Below are 18,302 nucleotides of genomic sequence, written 5' to 3' on the forward strand. Positions count from 1 at the left end.
CGTGTGGTGTGCATTTCAACCTAACCATCTTCTTTTGGCAGCTATACCCCTCAGGGGGAGGTGTGGTGGCGGGGTGGTTGGAGACGTGGGGGGGGAGTGTGTCTCCTTTTCTAAACACAAATGTCTCTACCTGATCTGGCTGAAAGGGAGGAGAACTGAACAGACAGGCCCTGTAATTGCAAGAACATCTGTGCACTTTTACATCTTAAGCAGCCGTGACACAAAAGCTCCCAATCATCATTTAGGATTAGCGCCCATATGGCTTCTTTACACCGAAAATAACATGTTATGTTCCGTCAGGGTTTTTTTTTTGCCACCAACTTGGGCAGATATACTGCCCCGGGCTTGTAAACAATAGTGTTATCTTTGTTCACCTCACAAATTGAATCACAAATGGGTCAATGGGTTAACCAGCCCTCTCGCCCCGTGAAGAGGTGAAATTTTACGAGAAGGGCCGGCTCTCATAAAAGAAGAATAATACTATTCGGATGATTTACACTGAAGACGCATGGAAAAGGGGCAGTTGTAGCTTCAGCGGGTCTCTCACTCGCTATAAATCTACAAATATAATTTTCACGCACTCTGCCCTGGTAAGAAATGAACCAGATAAAACATAAAGATGAGTTTAAAATCCAGGCGCTGTGCTATTTTCTTTTTTCCTGTGGCGGAGAGCTCTATCTTAAATATAATAAAGGTTTTATGAATTTGGACTGTGGGGACTCGGGGGAGTCAAGCCAGCTGATAACCTTGGCTGTGAAGGGAAATTGTGTTGGAGAGAAGCTACGGTGCATTGTGTTGCGTGGATCACTCAAGGCTCCGATGAGGAACATTTCCATGTCTTTACGCTGGTAAAAGGTGTTAAGTGCCGCCATATCGCACCCAGGGGATTTTACTGACATTTTTTGAGTCTTGTTTCTCACAGATCACAATGAAACAGGATAAAACGGGAGTCCTCCATTCAATTGGTAATGGTGCAGAATGTACATTAGCATATGGCTGCCTCGTTTGGCATAAGGAAGCTCTGTCATTTACCCTCCGCATGAGTGCATTTGAATCATCCTCAGCCGCTGGTTTTAGTGTGGGCTCTCGATTGAAGTTATTCCTGAACCGAACCATCTTCTTGCGGTAAGATGTCTCCAATTTGAAATATGACCGATAAAATGTAATCATGGATCGCGTCTCCGGGTGTTTCATGTCCTGTCGATCACTGGATGTAATGTATGGAGGGAGTGTAAAAGATTGGTGTAAATGATTTCCAATGTTTTTGTCTTTATTGTAGCAAGGCATAAACAATGAACTTGTAAGGGAAGCCCTCTCCCCCATCGACTTGCTGTAAAAAGACATCCTATGAGAACATTACCTGTTGAAAGGATCGCACAACTTTATAATTATTTTTTATCCTTCAAGAATATGCTCGTAGTGTGTTAACATTTCAGTGCAATAACCTTTTCGGAACATGATTCAGAACACATTGCCCAGTGATGAAATAGGAGTTATAATGTATTAAAGTAAACAAGTAAGTAAGTAATTATGTAAGGTAAATATGCAAATAAATAAATAAACAAATAGACAGACAAATAAATAAATAAATAATGTTGATGCAATGTTCCAAAGTTGCCTACTGTTGTAACATGATTGGCTGTGGATATACCATAGTAAATCACATGGAGCACATTATGTGGCCCCTGATGGACATTATGCTTCCGACCGCCATTGATGGATTGGATTTGGGATTATTCTACGAATACTAATTGGCGGATGCTTTTATCTAAAGTGATTTTAACCGTAGTATATGTTTAAGTGCACATGTTTTATGTGTTTGTGGCCCCGGTGGGAATGAGACCCTAACCTCTGCTGAGCTAATGCTTTGCTCTAGGTGTAGTTTACACCAGAGTACCTTCATTAGGATTTTCCAGTGTCAGAGAAATCTTCAATATCTTAAGCGAATCATAAGGAAATCTCTTTTCATACAGGTACAGTGTGTAGAATTTACAGAACGGACTTGGCAGTAACGGAATATGATCATCATGATCATAAGTAGGTTTTAATTGCTGTATAAACCCAAGACAATAGCAATGTTTGTGTTTGCTTTACCTTAGAATGAGCCGTTTTTATCTACATAGGGTACGGGCACGCTTCACAGAGGCTGCCATATTGCACCGCCATGTTCCTTCCGCAGTAGCACACTGGCTCTAGAGAGGGCCTTTTGCGTTTTTCGCAGCCACCGTCTCTTCCACGGCCACTGTCTCTTCCACAGAGGCCGCCTTGTTGTACCACCATGGGGAGCGGTATCCAGTGGGTTGGGATCTGCAACCTCACCGCTAGATGCCTCTAAATTCTACACACTGCACCATTAAGAGGCGGTCGCATGATTTGAGATGGTCGGTTTGGTTTGATATCATCTCTGATATTATCTCAGTTCATAAGTCTTTCCTACGTACAGTGTAATCTCTATTCTCAAGATGTTTGATCCCTAGGCGGCAGTAAAGTGGTCGTCGGATCCTTGGCTCCTCCCAGCGCATTTGTAGAGGTGTCCTTGAGCAAGCCACCGAACCCCTAAGAGCTCCCAACGAGCTGGCGATCTCCTTGCAAGGCTGACACGACCATAGCTGTGTGAATGGGTGAATGTGAGGCAGTAAAAACAGTCAATTTTTACAGTGTGTCCACACCTGGGATGGAAAAAAAGTATTTAAAGGTGCAAGCGTGTAGAATTTAGTGGCATGTAGCGGTGAGGTTGCAGACCACAACCAACTGAAAATCTCTCCTGATGGCGGTGCAACATGGCGGTGCAACATGGCGGTCTCCGTGAACAAACCCGCGCCCATGTAGATAAAAACAGCTCATTCTAAGTTAAACCTGGCACATCTATTCCTGTTTTTATGGGATTATACATAGATTTAAACGTACTTATAACTATTAATATATATTAAGGCGATGATGCGTTTTCACATGGGGAAACCGTTCGATTCTGCTTAGTCATCCTCTGGATTTTTTTTTTTTTTGTGTATCCTTCACAGCCTGTTATATTTCCCAGGGTACTTTTATCCTAATAAAAAGTTCATTTTCTTTCAGGCAACCAGGCGTTGTATCCGGTATCTGGCATTTTGTATCTCATAGTTCTTACAAAGGTTCTGTATAATCTTTCTGCACATCATTAAATTCAACACCCTGCCAAATTGGAAAGATTGAGTTAAAACAAACTCCAACTATCACAATATTTAGTGCAGCAGGCACTGACATCTAATGAATGTTTTTTCTTGTTGCCTTGCTGGGTTAAAGGCCAAAGTTGTTGAAATGAACAGGAAATAGCCTCCGCCGGTAATTTATTAGCAGTGCGCTTCCTACTGCTGTGTTTCAAGCTGGACCTCGGGACTGTATTGTGTTGGGTGCTCACGGGGGCAGTTGAGATACAGTAGATTAAAATAATGCCCGGCAACACGTCTACGTGCGTGTGGAAATCACTCTTCATTAACGGCTCTCGTAGGGGTACTGAGAAGTGGGGTCAAAAGTCACACAGCTCGGTAACAGAAGGAGTTCCTGTCGGGCATTGGCCTATTATTAACAGTGACATTGTTTTGATAGGGAAGTGAACAGCAGGAAGACTGTTTCCTGCATCAGGGGCATTCGGGTAGCCCACATGCATGAATGACCCTCCACTATATTCAAAACCAAAACCATTACTTGCTGTGCATGGATGCTGGTCAAAAGGCCAGCGAGTGCCCCGGTGCAGCCAAAGCACTCAATCAAAGGTGTGAAAGCAGTTTCATGGTAAGGGTGGTGTGGCAGTCAGAAGAAAAACCCCTTTACATTGTGTTGGATTTTTAAGAAGATAAGATAAGATAGTACTTTATTCATGTATTGTAGAACTTTAGGAACAGTACTATATAGTACTGTTATTAGATAGATAGGGCCTTTCGTGTACCGGTAATAGTATATACACAAAATAACTAACAAATAAATTCAATTCATTACTTTTTAATTAACTTACTTTTTAACTTTTTAATTAAAATTCAATTATTTTAATTAATATTTATTTTCAATATATATTTTGAGAAATGTATTAATGGTTCATACAATACATTTGGAAAATGTCTACATAAAAATATAAATAAGTTATTGGAATGAAATGCAAAATATAAATATTCAAATAAGCAATCATTTGAAAATATGAATATTGAACACCAAATAAACAATGTGCAACGCAGCACATGGGAATGTATAATAATGACGAAAGCCGCGATGCCATTAAAAACAGCGGGTTTATTATGGAGGTGTAACAAAAAAACGAACGTGACAACAGTCAAACCGGAATGAAAAAGCATCTGTACTTTGTTTCTACCCGGACCAGAAGGGGCTCTGTGTGCAAACGCCGCCTGCTTCCCTCCCTCCCTTCCTCCCTTCCGTCACCCGGGCGTGTTGTCGAACAGCTGATTAAGGGGTTCTCCGAAAGAAACGTGGAACATTTCTTTACAAACACCGCGACAGCAACAACAACCAAAAAGAAAAACATTCGCCATGACTAAAGACGAAGTCCAAGGGTAAGAAAAGCACCGCCGGCCCGAAAATTAGTAGTGAACCTGAGAACGTCTCCTGCACGTCTGACTTCTTTAGCCGAACAGCTAGCGCATGCTAGCATTACCCCAATCCGAAAGTTGTTGCATCATCTGACAGTTCACACCGCCGATCGCAGGTCACGCAACAGGATTAATCACATAGATCCAATGCAAATAAAGTGCAAGGAAAAAAACATTATAGGGTTGACGCTTCATTTTTCTTCTGTTTGGTTTATTATGATATTGTTATAACCGTTTTGATTTCCACCCTTCTGCACACAGTATACGTACAACTTATATTTCATATATGTGTATGCAAACTTGCACAATATAGATATTTTAACATATTTTTTTATTTTTTTAGCATATTGGCAGTTTGTTTTCATTCTTCCAATATCTCAACATTAGCTAATAAACGTAAGGAACGTTGTGTTCGGAGTGGTAACCCATTGAGTTTACATTCAAAGTTCAATAAAGCTATACAGGGGTTTAATGCAGTTACTATGTTGTTATTTATTTGTATTTTTTACTTACTTACGTTCGAGAGCCCGTTTATACATATATATAAGCGAAATACATTTTTGACCTGCCCAGTCCTCTTGGTACACATTCTACTGTGTAATTCCTTTCGGTTTTTAACACAATTATAAGGCCCAACAGTGAGAGAGTTAAATTAATGAGACCCAAATACACAATAAGACATGTTCAAATTGGGTGGGTCAAATTTTAGACTTGTTCAATGTGTGTGTAGTAGCAGGAGAGTAAACGTTAATTATGTTTGACTGTGAATCATAAAACATGTGTGGCATGGGACTGGCTTTGTGGCAAATTGACAGCAGAGGGGCGTGGCCAAGAGCTGGTCTGACAGAGGAGTGGCAGACAGCTGCAGCAGATGGTCCAAATCCTCACATTCATCAAGAGAATTGCAAATTGTTGATCAGGGCCCATATTTATGAAGCGTCTCAGATAAGCAAATCGGCCACAACTGCCCAAAAAATCTCGAGTGACGCAAATGTGTTCCTACTTTTAGGCTTAGGTAGTAAAATCATTTCATCGATTGTCTTAACCTGGGAAACTACTCCTATTTCCAGCAGGATTTGGGAGAGGATGAGTGCTGTCCTAAACCATTAGGACTTCCTTGTAGATTATTATTATTATTATTATTATTATTATTATTAATAATAATAATAATAATAATAATAATAACAACAACAACCAACAGACAAGACACACAAAATGATGTCATCCTATTCAAAAGCTCTCTCAACAAGGTGCAATTAGTGATTGTGCTCCTGTCACACCTCTCAACAAGGTGCAATTAGTGATTGTGCTCCTGTCACACCTCTCCTCCCCATAATGTACATGTTTCTCTATGAAGAGAATTACAATTTATTGGGCCTACTTTTGTATTAAACATATTGTTTGGATAGAGATGGAATGACATCTTTGAGCGATCTTGTCTGGGAAGTGATCACACCACCAAGTTCCCGGACACTTTTTTGCATAAATTTATGTTTTTCCTTTTAATATTTTTAAACATTACTTTACAACAGAGATGATTTTGGTAACATCACATTTCCCTTACAGTGCCGACGATATATATATATATAGAGATGAAATCATCAGTCAGGAATGCAACAAACAAAATGTGTTTATGCAAATCAATGGTTCCCTAGAGGTGTATATGTCCTAAACAGCAGACAGGGTGATGCATGTGTTTCAACAAAATACTGAAATGAAATACTGTTTCAAAAAAACCTACGGTTTTTCCACTTCGCGGCTCAGTTGGTTGTAAAACTGTGACGTCCGTTACTCTCAGAAGAGAAGGCCTACTCCTCCTGCGTAGGACGCGTCATAGCCACCTTTTATATCCTGTACCCTTTATGCAGTTTATTTTTAGTCCTAATCAAATTTTAGCATGATTTCTTAAAGTGATTGCATAAAAAAAGCACACATTATGCAATATATCATGCATATGTTTGAAATTTGACATTTTGGAGGCCATGACGTGACAAAAGTTAAGAAATAAAACAAGTATATGTTTCTTTGTTGGTTTCCTGCTGTAATGCACCGTTTGTAATTATCAATTGAATTCTAATTTAAGCCCATATTTGGCATAGCTTCCAAATATTTGTGGATCTGCATAAATGTTAAAAATAGAGAAATAATGAGCTCTCATTTCTCTGTAAGTTGCATAAAACATGTTCTTTGTGAAGTGTATAGGTTGTGAATGAATAGAGGTAAAAATAAGGCCAAAAACAAAGGATCCAGCGCTCACTTTTTTCAGAGGGAAAAATACACTTTTTGTTTGGGCTGCGTGGCTATTTGCAGTTTGGCCTTTGATCCTTGTTATTTCCTTTGACAAATATCCAGTAGGCTTCCTCTTGGTCTAGACACCTGGTTGGGAAAACCAGCCAGCTTGGTTTAAGGTACCAACACATTCAACTGTGAACCAACTACACCTCTGTCAGATTGTTTATCTTACATTTGGCAGAATTTATATATTGTATTTTATATAAATATTATTATATATATTATAATATATATTTTATGTGTATCGTCACACCTTATGACCTCTCGTAAATGTGGCTTGACGTTCTGTTTCATATAAACTAGCCTTATCTCTTTATGACTTTGAGTCCTGAGATATGGAATAATGCTAATTGTTTCCGAGCAAGCAGCCGATTGTGACTTATCAGGGCTTTTCTCCAGTGGTGCGCCGATATGGGCACAATTGCCAGCTTAAGCGATTGTGTTTGCAATCTGCGAATTCCAAGGAGAGCAAATTGTGAATACTCAAACCCTGTGGAAAATTCCATTGTGGTCTTTGAGAAAAGTTGCTCAACTGCAGGATAACGAGGAGCATTCAGCGTCTGTCATAAGCGCATTTGTTGTTACTGTGTGATTTCGGCTCACTGCGCTACTCGGTACCACAACCGAGGGAAGTTCAATACATTAACTTGCGAGCTAGCTGCTAACCAATCTGTAGGAGGAAGTAGGCTGAGATCAGATGAGACAGTTCTCCCAAGTAGACTGTTGTTCTGCCAGGCAACTCACGATATCCATCCCATCATCGCTTTCTTCAAGCTAGCCTGGCTTTTTGAAATTCACATGTGCTACAGCTGTCTTTTGTCTTTCTTATTCCTGAGTGAATGTCTGTGCGTGTGCATGTGAAACAATAGCAGTGGGCGCTGGTGGAGGTGGCAGAGGCTACGCGAATTGAGGGAAAAGAAAATTCCCACTCGGTCGAGGACTTCCTCAGTCGGGAAGCCGAACTCACATGTTTGTGTCGGGGGTGTTCCTGTTTCAGGGTGACGGAGGAGGAGGAGGAGCAGCAGGCACTGTCAAAGAAAGGCCTGAAGAAACAGCAGAAGGAAGCAGAAAAGGCTGCGAAGAAGGCTGAAAAACAGGCCAAGCTGGTCAGTGAGTTCACGGTGTCTACACACACACACACACACACACACGCACACACACACACACACACACACACACACACAATTTCTTTCTCACAGCTGGTAGTGCCGTGACGTGCCACCATGTCGGGCACCATGGATCCAGTTGGGGTCCGGGTTGGGGGGTGAGGGTTGGTAGAGGGACAGGGCATTGTCTTGCTATTCCTGTCCTTATGGCTGTGTTTATTTCAACCCAAACAATAGAGCTATGTTTTCTTTAAAACACAGCGGTTCCTCTTAAAACCTTTGTGGAACCACGTTAGCGCGTGGCCGCAGCCATTGCTAGACATAGTATGTGTACTCTAGACCAGTCAAAAGGAAGCAATGCTTTGAGCCCTACTTTGAGAACTACAAATTCACCGAGTTCACCATAGGGCGTAATGCTTTTTTTAAATTGTATTTTTTTTTAATATATGTTAAACATACAGTATTTAACTCAAGTTAAATAGAGCTTGAGGGACTATTTCAGTATTTTCTGTTGTTACTCACTTTTTGTGTTGTTTCGGAGAGCTACATCATTTTAAGGAAACCTCTGCAGATTGCTAGTCCTTGAATTGCCAGATGTCCTCTTACCTGTGTGTTAAAGTGGACATTTACAGGTACATTTACAGCAATAATGGATTGCAAGCTGCTGTAGATATTTTGCATTGCGCATTCCTCTGCCCATGTAAACGCAGCTTCGGAAGCACGGGCTCGAGGGGCAGAATCGGCCTTGAGTTAATCAAGTGATTCATCACTCTGTTTGTTTGTTTTTCTTCGTTCTCCTTTTCTCATTCCCTTATGACAAGTTAATGTCACATCGCTCTTTGCTTGGGGGCATTCCTGGTGCTGCTTACTTTCTCACTGCATATTCAAATGAATCTGTCCCCCTCCGGTATCATCCATCATGTGACTGAATTATTGTATCAGGGGTGGATGAATCCTCTTATAGCCAGTTTGTTACAGCCGTATCAATTTGCATAGGTAATTGAACGATCCTCTCTGATAGTGGGGGTGGTGTTTGTGTTGCTTCAAGAAAAGTCAAGAAATATCGGCGCCCCCCCCCCCCCCCTTTTTTTTTTAAATTCTGTTTCGATTACACAATTCGACATATTGCGCTAGAGCTACGCGGAAAAGACCGGAATGCCTGGGACTTGCAGATCGCAGATGGGAAGGATCGTAATTGGCCTTCGGCCTTTTACTCTCTTGAATCAAATCATTGATGGCAATGGGATGAACTCGACCCCACCCCACCCCACCCCACTGACCCCACCCCACCCCACCCCGCTGGACCACTGGGAAGTGGAATATATTTGCTTTGAACCTCCCGCGTGAGGAGTTTTGAAATCAACAGAGAACGTCCTCCTGGCGCGGTTATTGCCTTATAATTTGTTTAACAAATACCGTTAAACCCCCCCTGCCCCTCTCACCCACCCCTTTTCTTGTGTTTCAGGCTGCCGAGCAGCAAAGCACGGAAGAAGATGTAAGTATCCCCAAAAAGGTTCCCCTGGCGGGCTCTCGAAAAAGATTCCCCGTCTCTTTCTGTCTGACTCCCCATTCCGTATCCACTCTGACACCTCTCTGATGGTTTGTATGCAAATTTAACTCACTCACTCTCTCTCTCTCTCTCTCTCTCTCGATCTCTATTTCTCTCCCTCTCTGTATCTCTCGCTCTCTATAGCATTTAGCAGCATTTTCAAGAAACATCCAGAATGGACGTTTCTTGAAAATGCTGCTCAGACACGTGTCTTTTAAAGTTAGGGATGGAGAGGGGCACTACATGGTGTGTCAGTTCGGGACATAGGAACTGCTTAGAGTATGGTGACTGGCCATAAGTGCTTCGCTTTCCCGCCGGCAGCACCGGTGCGCGGCGCTGGTGAAGGAATGAGCTGATGGGGTAGAACGGGTGGAGAAAGTTCCTTTTCCAGAGGCAGGCCGTGTTGGACAGGTTTAAAATAATCACACTCATTTTCACTCTCAACGTTGGGTTAGGGGTATTTAGGGGGACGGGGGCTCTGTCCATAGCTTTCAACCCTCCCCTTTACCTGGGATACTCCCGTAGTGTACCCTTTCATAGTGTCCTCACAGTTTTTTTATTTACCTGTAAATATCCCGTATTTTTAACCTTTTCAAAAGAGAAAAAACACGGTTGGCAGCGCTGCCCATGTCCACAATCTCTGCTGCACTGAACGCCGTGCGATCCGCTGTGTCCACGTACCCTGTTTCTCCAAACAAATCGAATAATAACTGTTTTTTATTGTAGATGTACAGTATTTATTTAAATTGAATGAAACAAAAAAACACGGTACATAACCGTGTGTAAACCCCCCCCCGCCAACGGTGTGCCACTGGGACAGGAATTTTCCCTGCTCTTCAAATCCCTATGTTGTCAGGTATGGCTCTGTCCCGGCTCTGTCAGCATAGGGAACAGAGTCCGTCCGGCAGGCGCGGGGAGACGGGGAAGCAAACTGGTCTCTGAGAGCCAAGAAAAAAAGGAAACCGCTTCAGATTGTACGTCCGTTGCCGACACAGATTGTCCAAACGATCGCATCTACACTGGAACGGACCTTTCCTTGCCCCATGTATCCTGCATTATCATAGCATGTGTAAAAAGCGCAAGACGGAAACGTTCCAGAATGTCGCTGCATGTGTGAATAGTGAAAATCACTGGTGGTGCTGTAAAGGTTGTCCCAATAATTTCTCTCCTGCTCTCTGACCATTTCCTCCCGAAACCCCTCATAAGCCTCATTATCTCCCCTTATCTCACATGTAATGGAGACAGGGGCTCGGGGATTAAAAGCTGTGCCGGAGCTGCTTTTCTCAGCCCCGGTCTTCTCTCCCTCACAGATAGGGGACACAGAAATGAAATGAATACATACATCTTGAAGTGATCGCGAAACTTAAGTACATTGAAATCGATTGACCGTCAGATTTGATTATTTACGTCTGTCACCTGTTGAGAATTAGTCGTTTCTCTTCATCAGAGCACAGCCTCTCTAGTTTCTTCTGTCAAAATGAATCCTATTCCAGTTCAGCATGTGGAACTGTAGAAGCTTTGGCCTTAACCATTGGACAGGAAAGAACAACAAATTCCCTGTCCAGCTTTCGGGAACTGCATTATTATTTTGCAACAGTTATTTTTGTGTTTTTTTAATTTTTTTATTTTTAATTTTTTTTAAAGCTTAAGAACTAACTGAAAGCTTTCTCGATCTTTCAGGACTTTGCCAAGGACCGCTATGGTGTTCCTGCGATGGTCCAGTCCCAGCAGAAACTGGGTGAGCTTTTAGGAAGTCACGCATTACCCCTTCTTTACCGCTTAGCCCTCAAACATAAGCAGGTTAGGTAAGAAAAAAACTATGGAGGAACAGGAATGGGTAGACCCAAAATCTCGGATAGACTTTCATTTAAGGGTGCTCCGATCACCATCCGCCGATATTGGTTCAAAATTGTGTGATTGGTATAAAGGCAGATGTGTGACGATTAAAGATTGTTCTTCTTCTTCAGATAAGATGACACAAAACATGTTAGACAATGTCTCTTCCCCGTTATGTATTTTATTGTAATTTAATTACGGAAAACAATCAATCAATACAAAACAATACAATACAGGTTATTGGGTATTTTAACTACATCCCTCGGATTGGACCAGATGCTACGACCTTGCGCTTGTGGGTCTGTAACCCCCCAACTCCACATCCACTGATATGCAGTGGTATTTAATTATCCGCGAGGCGTAATGCTGCATTGTGAGGTAATATGGGAAGTGGGGGAGTAATAATCAAGAACAAAATGTGACCGTGATGTTAACATATTAAAAACGTGAGATGCACCGATCTAATGGCCGGTCAGCAGAATCTGCCGGTTTTTAGCTTGCGTATATCTAGCTCAGTATCAGATATATCTGATTCTGTGCTGGTCAAATTTACACGCCATATACTGTACTCATGTACTGTACTCATAAAAATGCTCTGATACCAACGTAATGTAACGTAGTTGATGCACAAAAAAGGAGCAAATAAAAAAAAAATGTCGCCTCTTTGGAGGTACTTCAAGGTAAAGAAATAAGATTAGATAAATGATTTATCTATTGCCTGACAATTTTCCAAAATTGTGCAGACTGCGTTTCTATTGCTGTCACTACAGCGGAGCATCTGCTCTGGTTGTTCATAGTGCACAAGCACTTCCACTGAACGAGGGCGAGAAGAGTCGGCCATTTATTATTAATTAATCGATTAATTAATTTGTTAATTGGCTTATTAATTTCTCTATTTATTTATCCATTCATTAAGTAATTTATTTTTTTATTGCAATGATTGCGATTTATTTTGGAATGGCAAGTACCATATACATATCATAGAAGAAATGTATATTTTCACTTAAAAGTGAAAGAGACTTTCATTTGAAGTTTGATCTAGACATTTGTTGTACATGTTATATGTTGTGTCCAGTTACGGGTTGCATTATGCTGGAACTTGGTGGCAGTCCCATATTCTATTTTATTGGAACTCAGGGACAGTTTCATGTTCTATTATTGTCCTGTAGTGTATAATGAACAATAATAAAAAAAACTGTGTCAAAATCAGCAATCTCACTATTGTGGTAACTGAAAATTGCAGAGGTGGTCCGTGTGTGCAGCTGTCTTATCACATGAGCGTGATAAGATCATGGGATGCATTTGTCATTGACATATAGCAAATATACCCAATGAGACCAAATGATAAGAAAATGTTATTTCTCCTGTCACGGATATAAACTCTGAATGATCGGACTACAATGTAAAAGTGTCTGAATCACCCCGAATCGGCAGGTCACGCTTTTAAAAAATCTGAAATCAAAGCGGCCAAGAAAATCGCAATCGATGCATCTCTAGTTGGTAGTTTGGTAACTTCACGAGATGCATTTTAAGGGGTATATCCTAATAAGCTAAATTTGTATACTGCATATAGTGAGCCTTAGTAGCTGCATACGTTTGTTGTTACGTCGTTTGTTACATACAATCTTTACGAGACGGCTACAGTGTGAATAACTGATGGATTAAATTAGATGCACTAACTCAAACACCCCAGAGACTCCCTGTTAAACTGTTGTGGTACTCAAAATATTTTCCCAAGGTTGGCAGGTCTGCAAAGTATCAACATTGACTGCCACATATACATTCTTTTTTTTTTTTTTTTTTTTTTTTTTTTTTTTTTTTTACTATTTAAACTGAATCTGAACTGAAGGAACCACAGTTGAGCTGCGCGCAGCGCACATCCCCTACTGGCCCCGTCTCTCTTGCTCAGACCCGTCTGTGAACAACCCCTCTTCTCCATGCACACTAAAGCAGATTGGGCCAAAAAAACAAGCCCAACCCGAGCCCGTGCACATTCTGTCTGAGCCCGGCACAGGCTCGTTCCATTGGCTGCATTTATGGGCCCACCCGAGCCCGATTTAAAACCGAAATGTTCTTATTGAATTGGCTGCTTATAGTTAACTAATTACGATGTGTTTGAATGACAAAAATCTTTCCAGAATTACATGCGGGATCTTACTGAATAGCCTAACCTTTGATTGATTGGTGATAAAAACATAATTGACACAAGGAATTAACAATCAGACTTTGTGGATTACGGAGAAATTTGAATTAGACAAATCTGTTCAGAATTACGCACAGGATCTTAATGAATAAATGAACTGAAGAGTGGGATTAGGGGGATTGGAGTTGGGAGGAGACATGCGTTGTGTACACATGTTGCAATATTATAACATTGAATGTTATAATACATATAACATTCTTATTATCAGACTAATAATAATACATAGCGTGAACATAACTCGGAGAATTGAAGTGTTTTGTCTCCTCTATACAGCGCCAGGATCGATCATTTCCTACTTGTATAAAAGAGTTTTTTAAACACAACAGAGTTACGGGACTGTCCTGTTCACTGCATAATGGAATGACGAACCCAAAACCTGCCTGTCCCCAGTGACGTCACGCACGTCTGCCGTTGCTTTTTGTTGCTATGGGACTTAATTTTGTAAAAACTCTGTTTTTGTGTAGATACTTCACTTTTACTTATATTTTGTGTAAATACTTCACTTAGAAAAAATGAATCCAGACTTTAATATGTAGTCACTGGAGCGCAAATGAGTACGTGCTTCTGTTTCCGCTGTGGACATCAGGTAAGTAGGCGGTCCTTCAATGTGGCCAGGACACATTTGCGTTTACACTGCTAAAAGAATGTGGCCCAGAGCACCCAGGTTTAAGTGCAGTTTACCATGTTCTGAAACTGGAGAGAGAGAGGGAGGGAGAGAGGGCCGTAGGCTCTCCACCTCTCTGCTCAGAGCTGCCGAGTAACCGCTGGTGATCGGATCTCTCTTCCCTGCTTTATAGTCCCGTTCTCTCCAGTCCCATAAGAGGGGCAGGTGCACAAAAAAAAGAAAAAGCACATGTTACCCCAGCTCCGGTTCTTGGCATTTTGCAGCTCTGGGCAAAGGGAGCAGCACGGCGGAGCACAGATCATGCCCGTTTTGTTGGAATGGTCTGCCCATTGCTTTTGTTTGCTTTGGGACTTAAATGAGTAAAAACTGGATGGTGTTAATACTTGTAAATGATAAATCCTGCACTTCTGTAATGGGCCTTATTCGCCTTATTCAGGAGCTGCGCCTTGTCAAAATTACCTAAAAACCAACCGTATATTGCTAGACCCGTGCCACTCCCTCGCTTGCATACCTAACTGTGGAAGGGGGGGTGGGGCGTGCAGGAGGCTTTCATGTGGCCAAAAGCTGTTCCCAGCCAAGCAAGCTGAGAAAGAGCCAGACACTGCCACAGTGTCTGGCTCTTCTGCTTGTCAATAATGAGGTTCAAACCAGCCTCGGAATGACACCAGGTGAAACTGGAGCCAATTTGTCAAAAAAGAAAAATAAAGCCCCTCGGAGAAGTTGGACGGCCTTTCAGTCGGTCTCCTCGCATATCGTATTTATTAGCCCGGCCTGTCAGATCTGTGAAATGAGCAGGTTTTTGTTTGTGCGTCCTCTTGCACACGCAGGCTTGTGTCACGTTTTTAACCTGGCAAGGAGAGCTATCTGTCCTTTGAAGTTATCCTACAAGACCCTCACCCCCATCTCTTTTTCATTGTGTGTGTGTGTGTGTGTGTGTGTGTGTGTGTGTGTGTGTGTGTGTGTGTGTGTGTGTGTGTGTGTGTGTGTGTGTGTGTGTGTGTGTGTGTGTGTGTGTGTGTGTGTGTGTGTGTGTGTGTGTGTGAGCCAGACAGAGTGTTGGTGCGCGTCCAGGACCTGACGCCTCAGAAGGCAGACCAGCTGATCTGGCTACGCGCCAGAATCCACACCAGCAGAGCTAAAGGTGAGTTCAGCCCACCTCCTTGGGGATCACACAGCAGCGATCTCCGCAGCTCGGGTCAAAGACGCTGTCGGCTGCGATGAAACCCCCTTGTTCTCTGAGCCTGCCAACGCCAGAAAATGCCACTACACCTGGGGCTAAAATGTAAAAAAAAAATATATAAAGAAAACCTTTTATTTTGGCGAAAACCCAAGGTCAGCACCCCACAAAGAAAGGCTCTTTTCTTTTGAAAACCGACTTCATTGTGTACCATACTTTGACTTATGGGTGAATCTTCCGATCAAAGAATCAAGGAGAGGGGTAATGTGATGTCACCTGGGGTGTTGTCCCCCCACCCCCACATTCTGTACGATTATCCCTCTGGAATAAAACACACCAACCTCTCTCCCTCCTCTTCGAGCGTTCCTAGGCTGCTTTCTCTCCTCATCACTCAACTGGCGGTATATAACAAGTCAACACAGAACCGCTGGATGAAGTAACACTCTGCCTGCTTGGCCCCAGCTACCCTAGCAGCGAACGAGCCCGCTGCCCCATTTAAATACAATGAACTTATTGAGCTCTGCCCAGCGCCCAAACCCAAAAAACCTTGCGTCCAGGAGCAAACTTTCAATTGTCCAACCTATTCGGTGATCTCTAAACTGTTCTTGTTTCCAGGGAAGCTCTGCAACTCGCGTATCTGTCTATCCATCTGTCAGGTAGACTTTCTGAGAGGAGCCTTGAGAACAGGACAACATCCATATTTAGTCCGGGATCAGGCACTACCCCGCTTCTCACACACACACCAGCAACATCAAAGCACCTGGGTGGTCTGACCTTCTTCATGTCCCAAGTGTTTGTCTGCTAACTTATTTACATTTTTCTAAAGTGTGTGTGTGTGTGTGTGTGTGTGTGTGTGTGTGTGTGTGTGTGTGTGTGTGTGTGTGTGTGTGTGTGTGTGTGTGTGCACGTCTCCGATGGGAATGTATCTATCACCCTGGCTCCATCACAGCCCCCCTTCAAAGGGAATGGTCGTTTGGCGGATGACACTTTACCTGTGGGGGTCCTGTAGGCAAACACTAGACATCGCGACAACTTTTTTCTCAGCCGTAAACTCCAAGAAAGTCCACTTCAAGTCACAGGCACCCGGCTTTTATTTTGACAAGCCCATTAGCCCGATGTGTTTGACCAGAATGAACGTTGACAGCCCCCCTCCCCCTTCCCTCGCACTATGCCTATTGTTGTTGCTGTTTTTCCAGGGAAGCAGTGTTTCCTGGTCCTGCGTCAGCAGCAGTTCAACGTTCAGGCCCTGGTCGCCGTGGGAGACCGTGCCAGCAAGCAGATGGTCAAGTTTGCCGCTAAGTGAGTACTGAGACTGCATATCCTTTCGGATGAGGACCCCAATCACACACGCACGCACGCACGCACGCACGCACGCACGCACGCACGCACACGCGCACACACACACACACACACACACACACACACACACACACACACACACACACACACACACACACACACACACACACACACACACACACACACACACACACACACACACACACACACACACACACAAAGAAAAAAAGCAAAAAAAAAACAAACAATGGTGGGAAAATTCTGGGCCCTTACAGTTCGACGGTCCATTTTCACACATTCACCAAGAGGTGGGGGTTGGGGTGGGGTTTGGGGATCGATCAGTTTGCACTTGACAAGTGTTGAGAGAGTGCTTTTAATGGAGCACTCCCTTTTAAAGATGGCAGATACAGATTAGAGGAGGAAGAAACGCTTCGACTTCCCAGCAACTTGAATCAGGATCGGGGTCGGACCCAAGAACATTACCGGTTGTCGGCGAATGAACAGGAATGGGCGGGGCGGGGGGGGGGGGGGCAGCAGCATCTCGTCATACATCGATTTGCTCATCCTTGAGATAAAAATAAAGAATGGTCTGCAGAAAGCTCACAAATATTCGGACGCTTTCGTGGTCCTTGCGGCGTGACCTGTGGGCACACATTTTCACCCACTGAGTTCCAAAAATTACACGCCAACATTAAAGTCAGTTCGTTTACGGTATTTCCTAAAATATTAACCAATAGTCAATTAAAAACCAGGCCTCTAATAAATGCCGGGGCCGTGGTCCTCATGAACAGGTAAAAGCCTGCTTCAAATACAGACGGGGGGAAAAAGTGATTGGAGCTGCGACGCTGTTCCGGTGCCAAACAAAGCAAATAAAACCAGTGTGTTTTTATTGTAGATGTATTTAATTTACTTTAAATACTATGCATTTAATTCCCTACTGCTGAGTAGCAGATCGCTTCTTGGGGCAAATGCTCTGCTCTCAGCTCTCGCTCTCCAGTGCTCCAAGCAGCAATAGTGCATTCAAGGTGAACTCAGAAAACTGAAATCCCCCCGTCGGCTACCACCACAAGAGCGACTTTTAGAGTAGCTACTAGCCTTTTATTTTTTCATCATAACGTCTTTGCATGGCATGGCACCCAGACAATAGTTTGATTCAAAATTCATACTTAAATATGTTTAAATATACTTGTTAAGCAGAGGGAATTAGATATGAAAGCCTGCATCTAATATAAGCCTGCTTCCAATAAATGTCTGGTACCCTCTGCAGTTGAGGTAAATATGGGGCCCCCCCCTCACTATTTGAAGAAATACGGTTTGTCAAGTGACTCGTGAATCTGATTTAGGTACAGAGTTTCTGTTGACTAGCCACGTGTCCTGGAAGATTTCAATGTCCCGAACAAATGGGAGAAATTCCGCTCCGATTATGTGTTTATTGAGCTTAAAAACAGTTGATAGGCAGGCTGTATAAAGAATGACATCCTCAAGGCATGTTGATTTCTAATATTTTTTATTGAAAAGTAGGCAAATTTTGCTTATACATTATATTCCAAATAAAATAAGTCCCGTCAATAGACTCACGATCATAACGCTATTTTAAAAATAAATAAATATTACGCTACCCTACATTCATTGGGGCCAACA

At 42.6% G+C, this 18,302-nt stretch overlaps 1 protein-coding gene across 1 annotated transcript in view; it reads left to right on the top strand.

The window, feature by feature from the left end:
- Positions 1–4,405: 4,405 nt before the first annotated feature.
- dars1 (aspartyl-tRNA synthetase 1) overlaps positions 4,406–18,302 on the top strand; it is a 36,492-nt gene continuing 22,595 nt past the window's right edge. Inside the window, exons 1-6 of the mRNA XM_080018683.1 lie at positions 4,406–4,538; positions 7,864–7,972; positions 9,438–9,467; positions 11,202–11,259; positions 15,234–15,326; positions 16,559–16,661. Of these exons, the coding sequence (XP_079874809.1) occupies positions 4,516–4,538; positions 7,864–7,972; positions 9,438–9,467; positions 11,202–11,259; positions 15,234–15,326; positions 16,559–16,661 (416 nt within the window). The 5' untranslated portion in view covers positions 4,406–4,515. The remainder of the gene's footprint in view (positions 4,539–7,863; positions 7,973–9,437; positions 9,468–11,201; positions 11,260–15,233; positions 15,327–16,558; positions 16,662–18,302) is intronic.

Source organism: Zeus faber (genome assembly GCF_960531495.2).
Source record: "Zeus faber genome assembly, chromosome: 18".
NCBI lineage: Eukaryota > Metazoa > Chordata > Actinopteri > Zeiformes > Zeidae > Zeus > Zeus faber.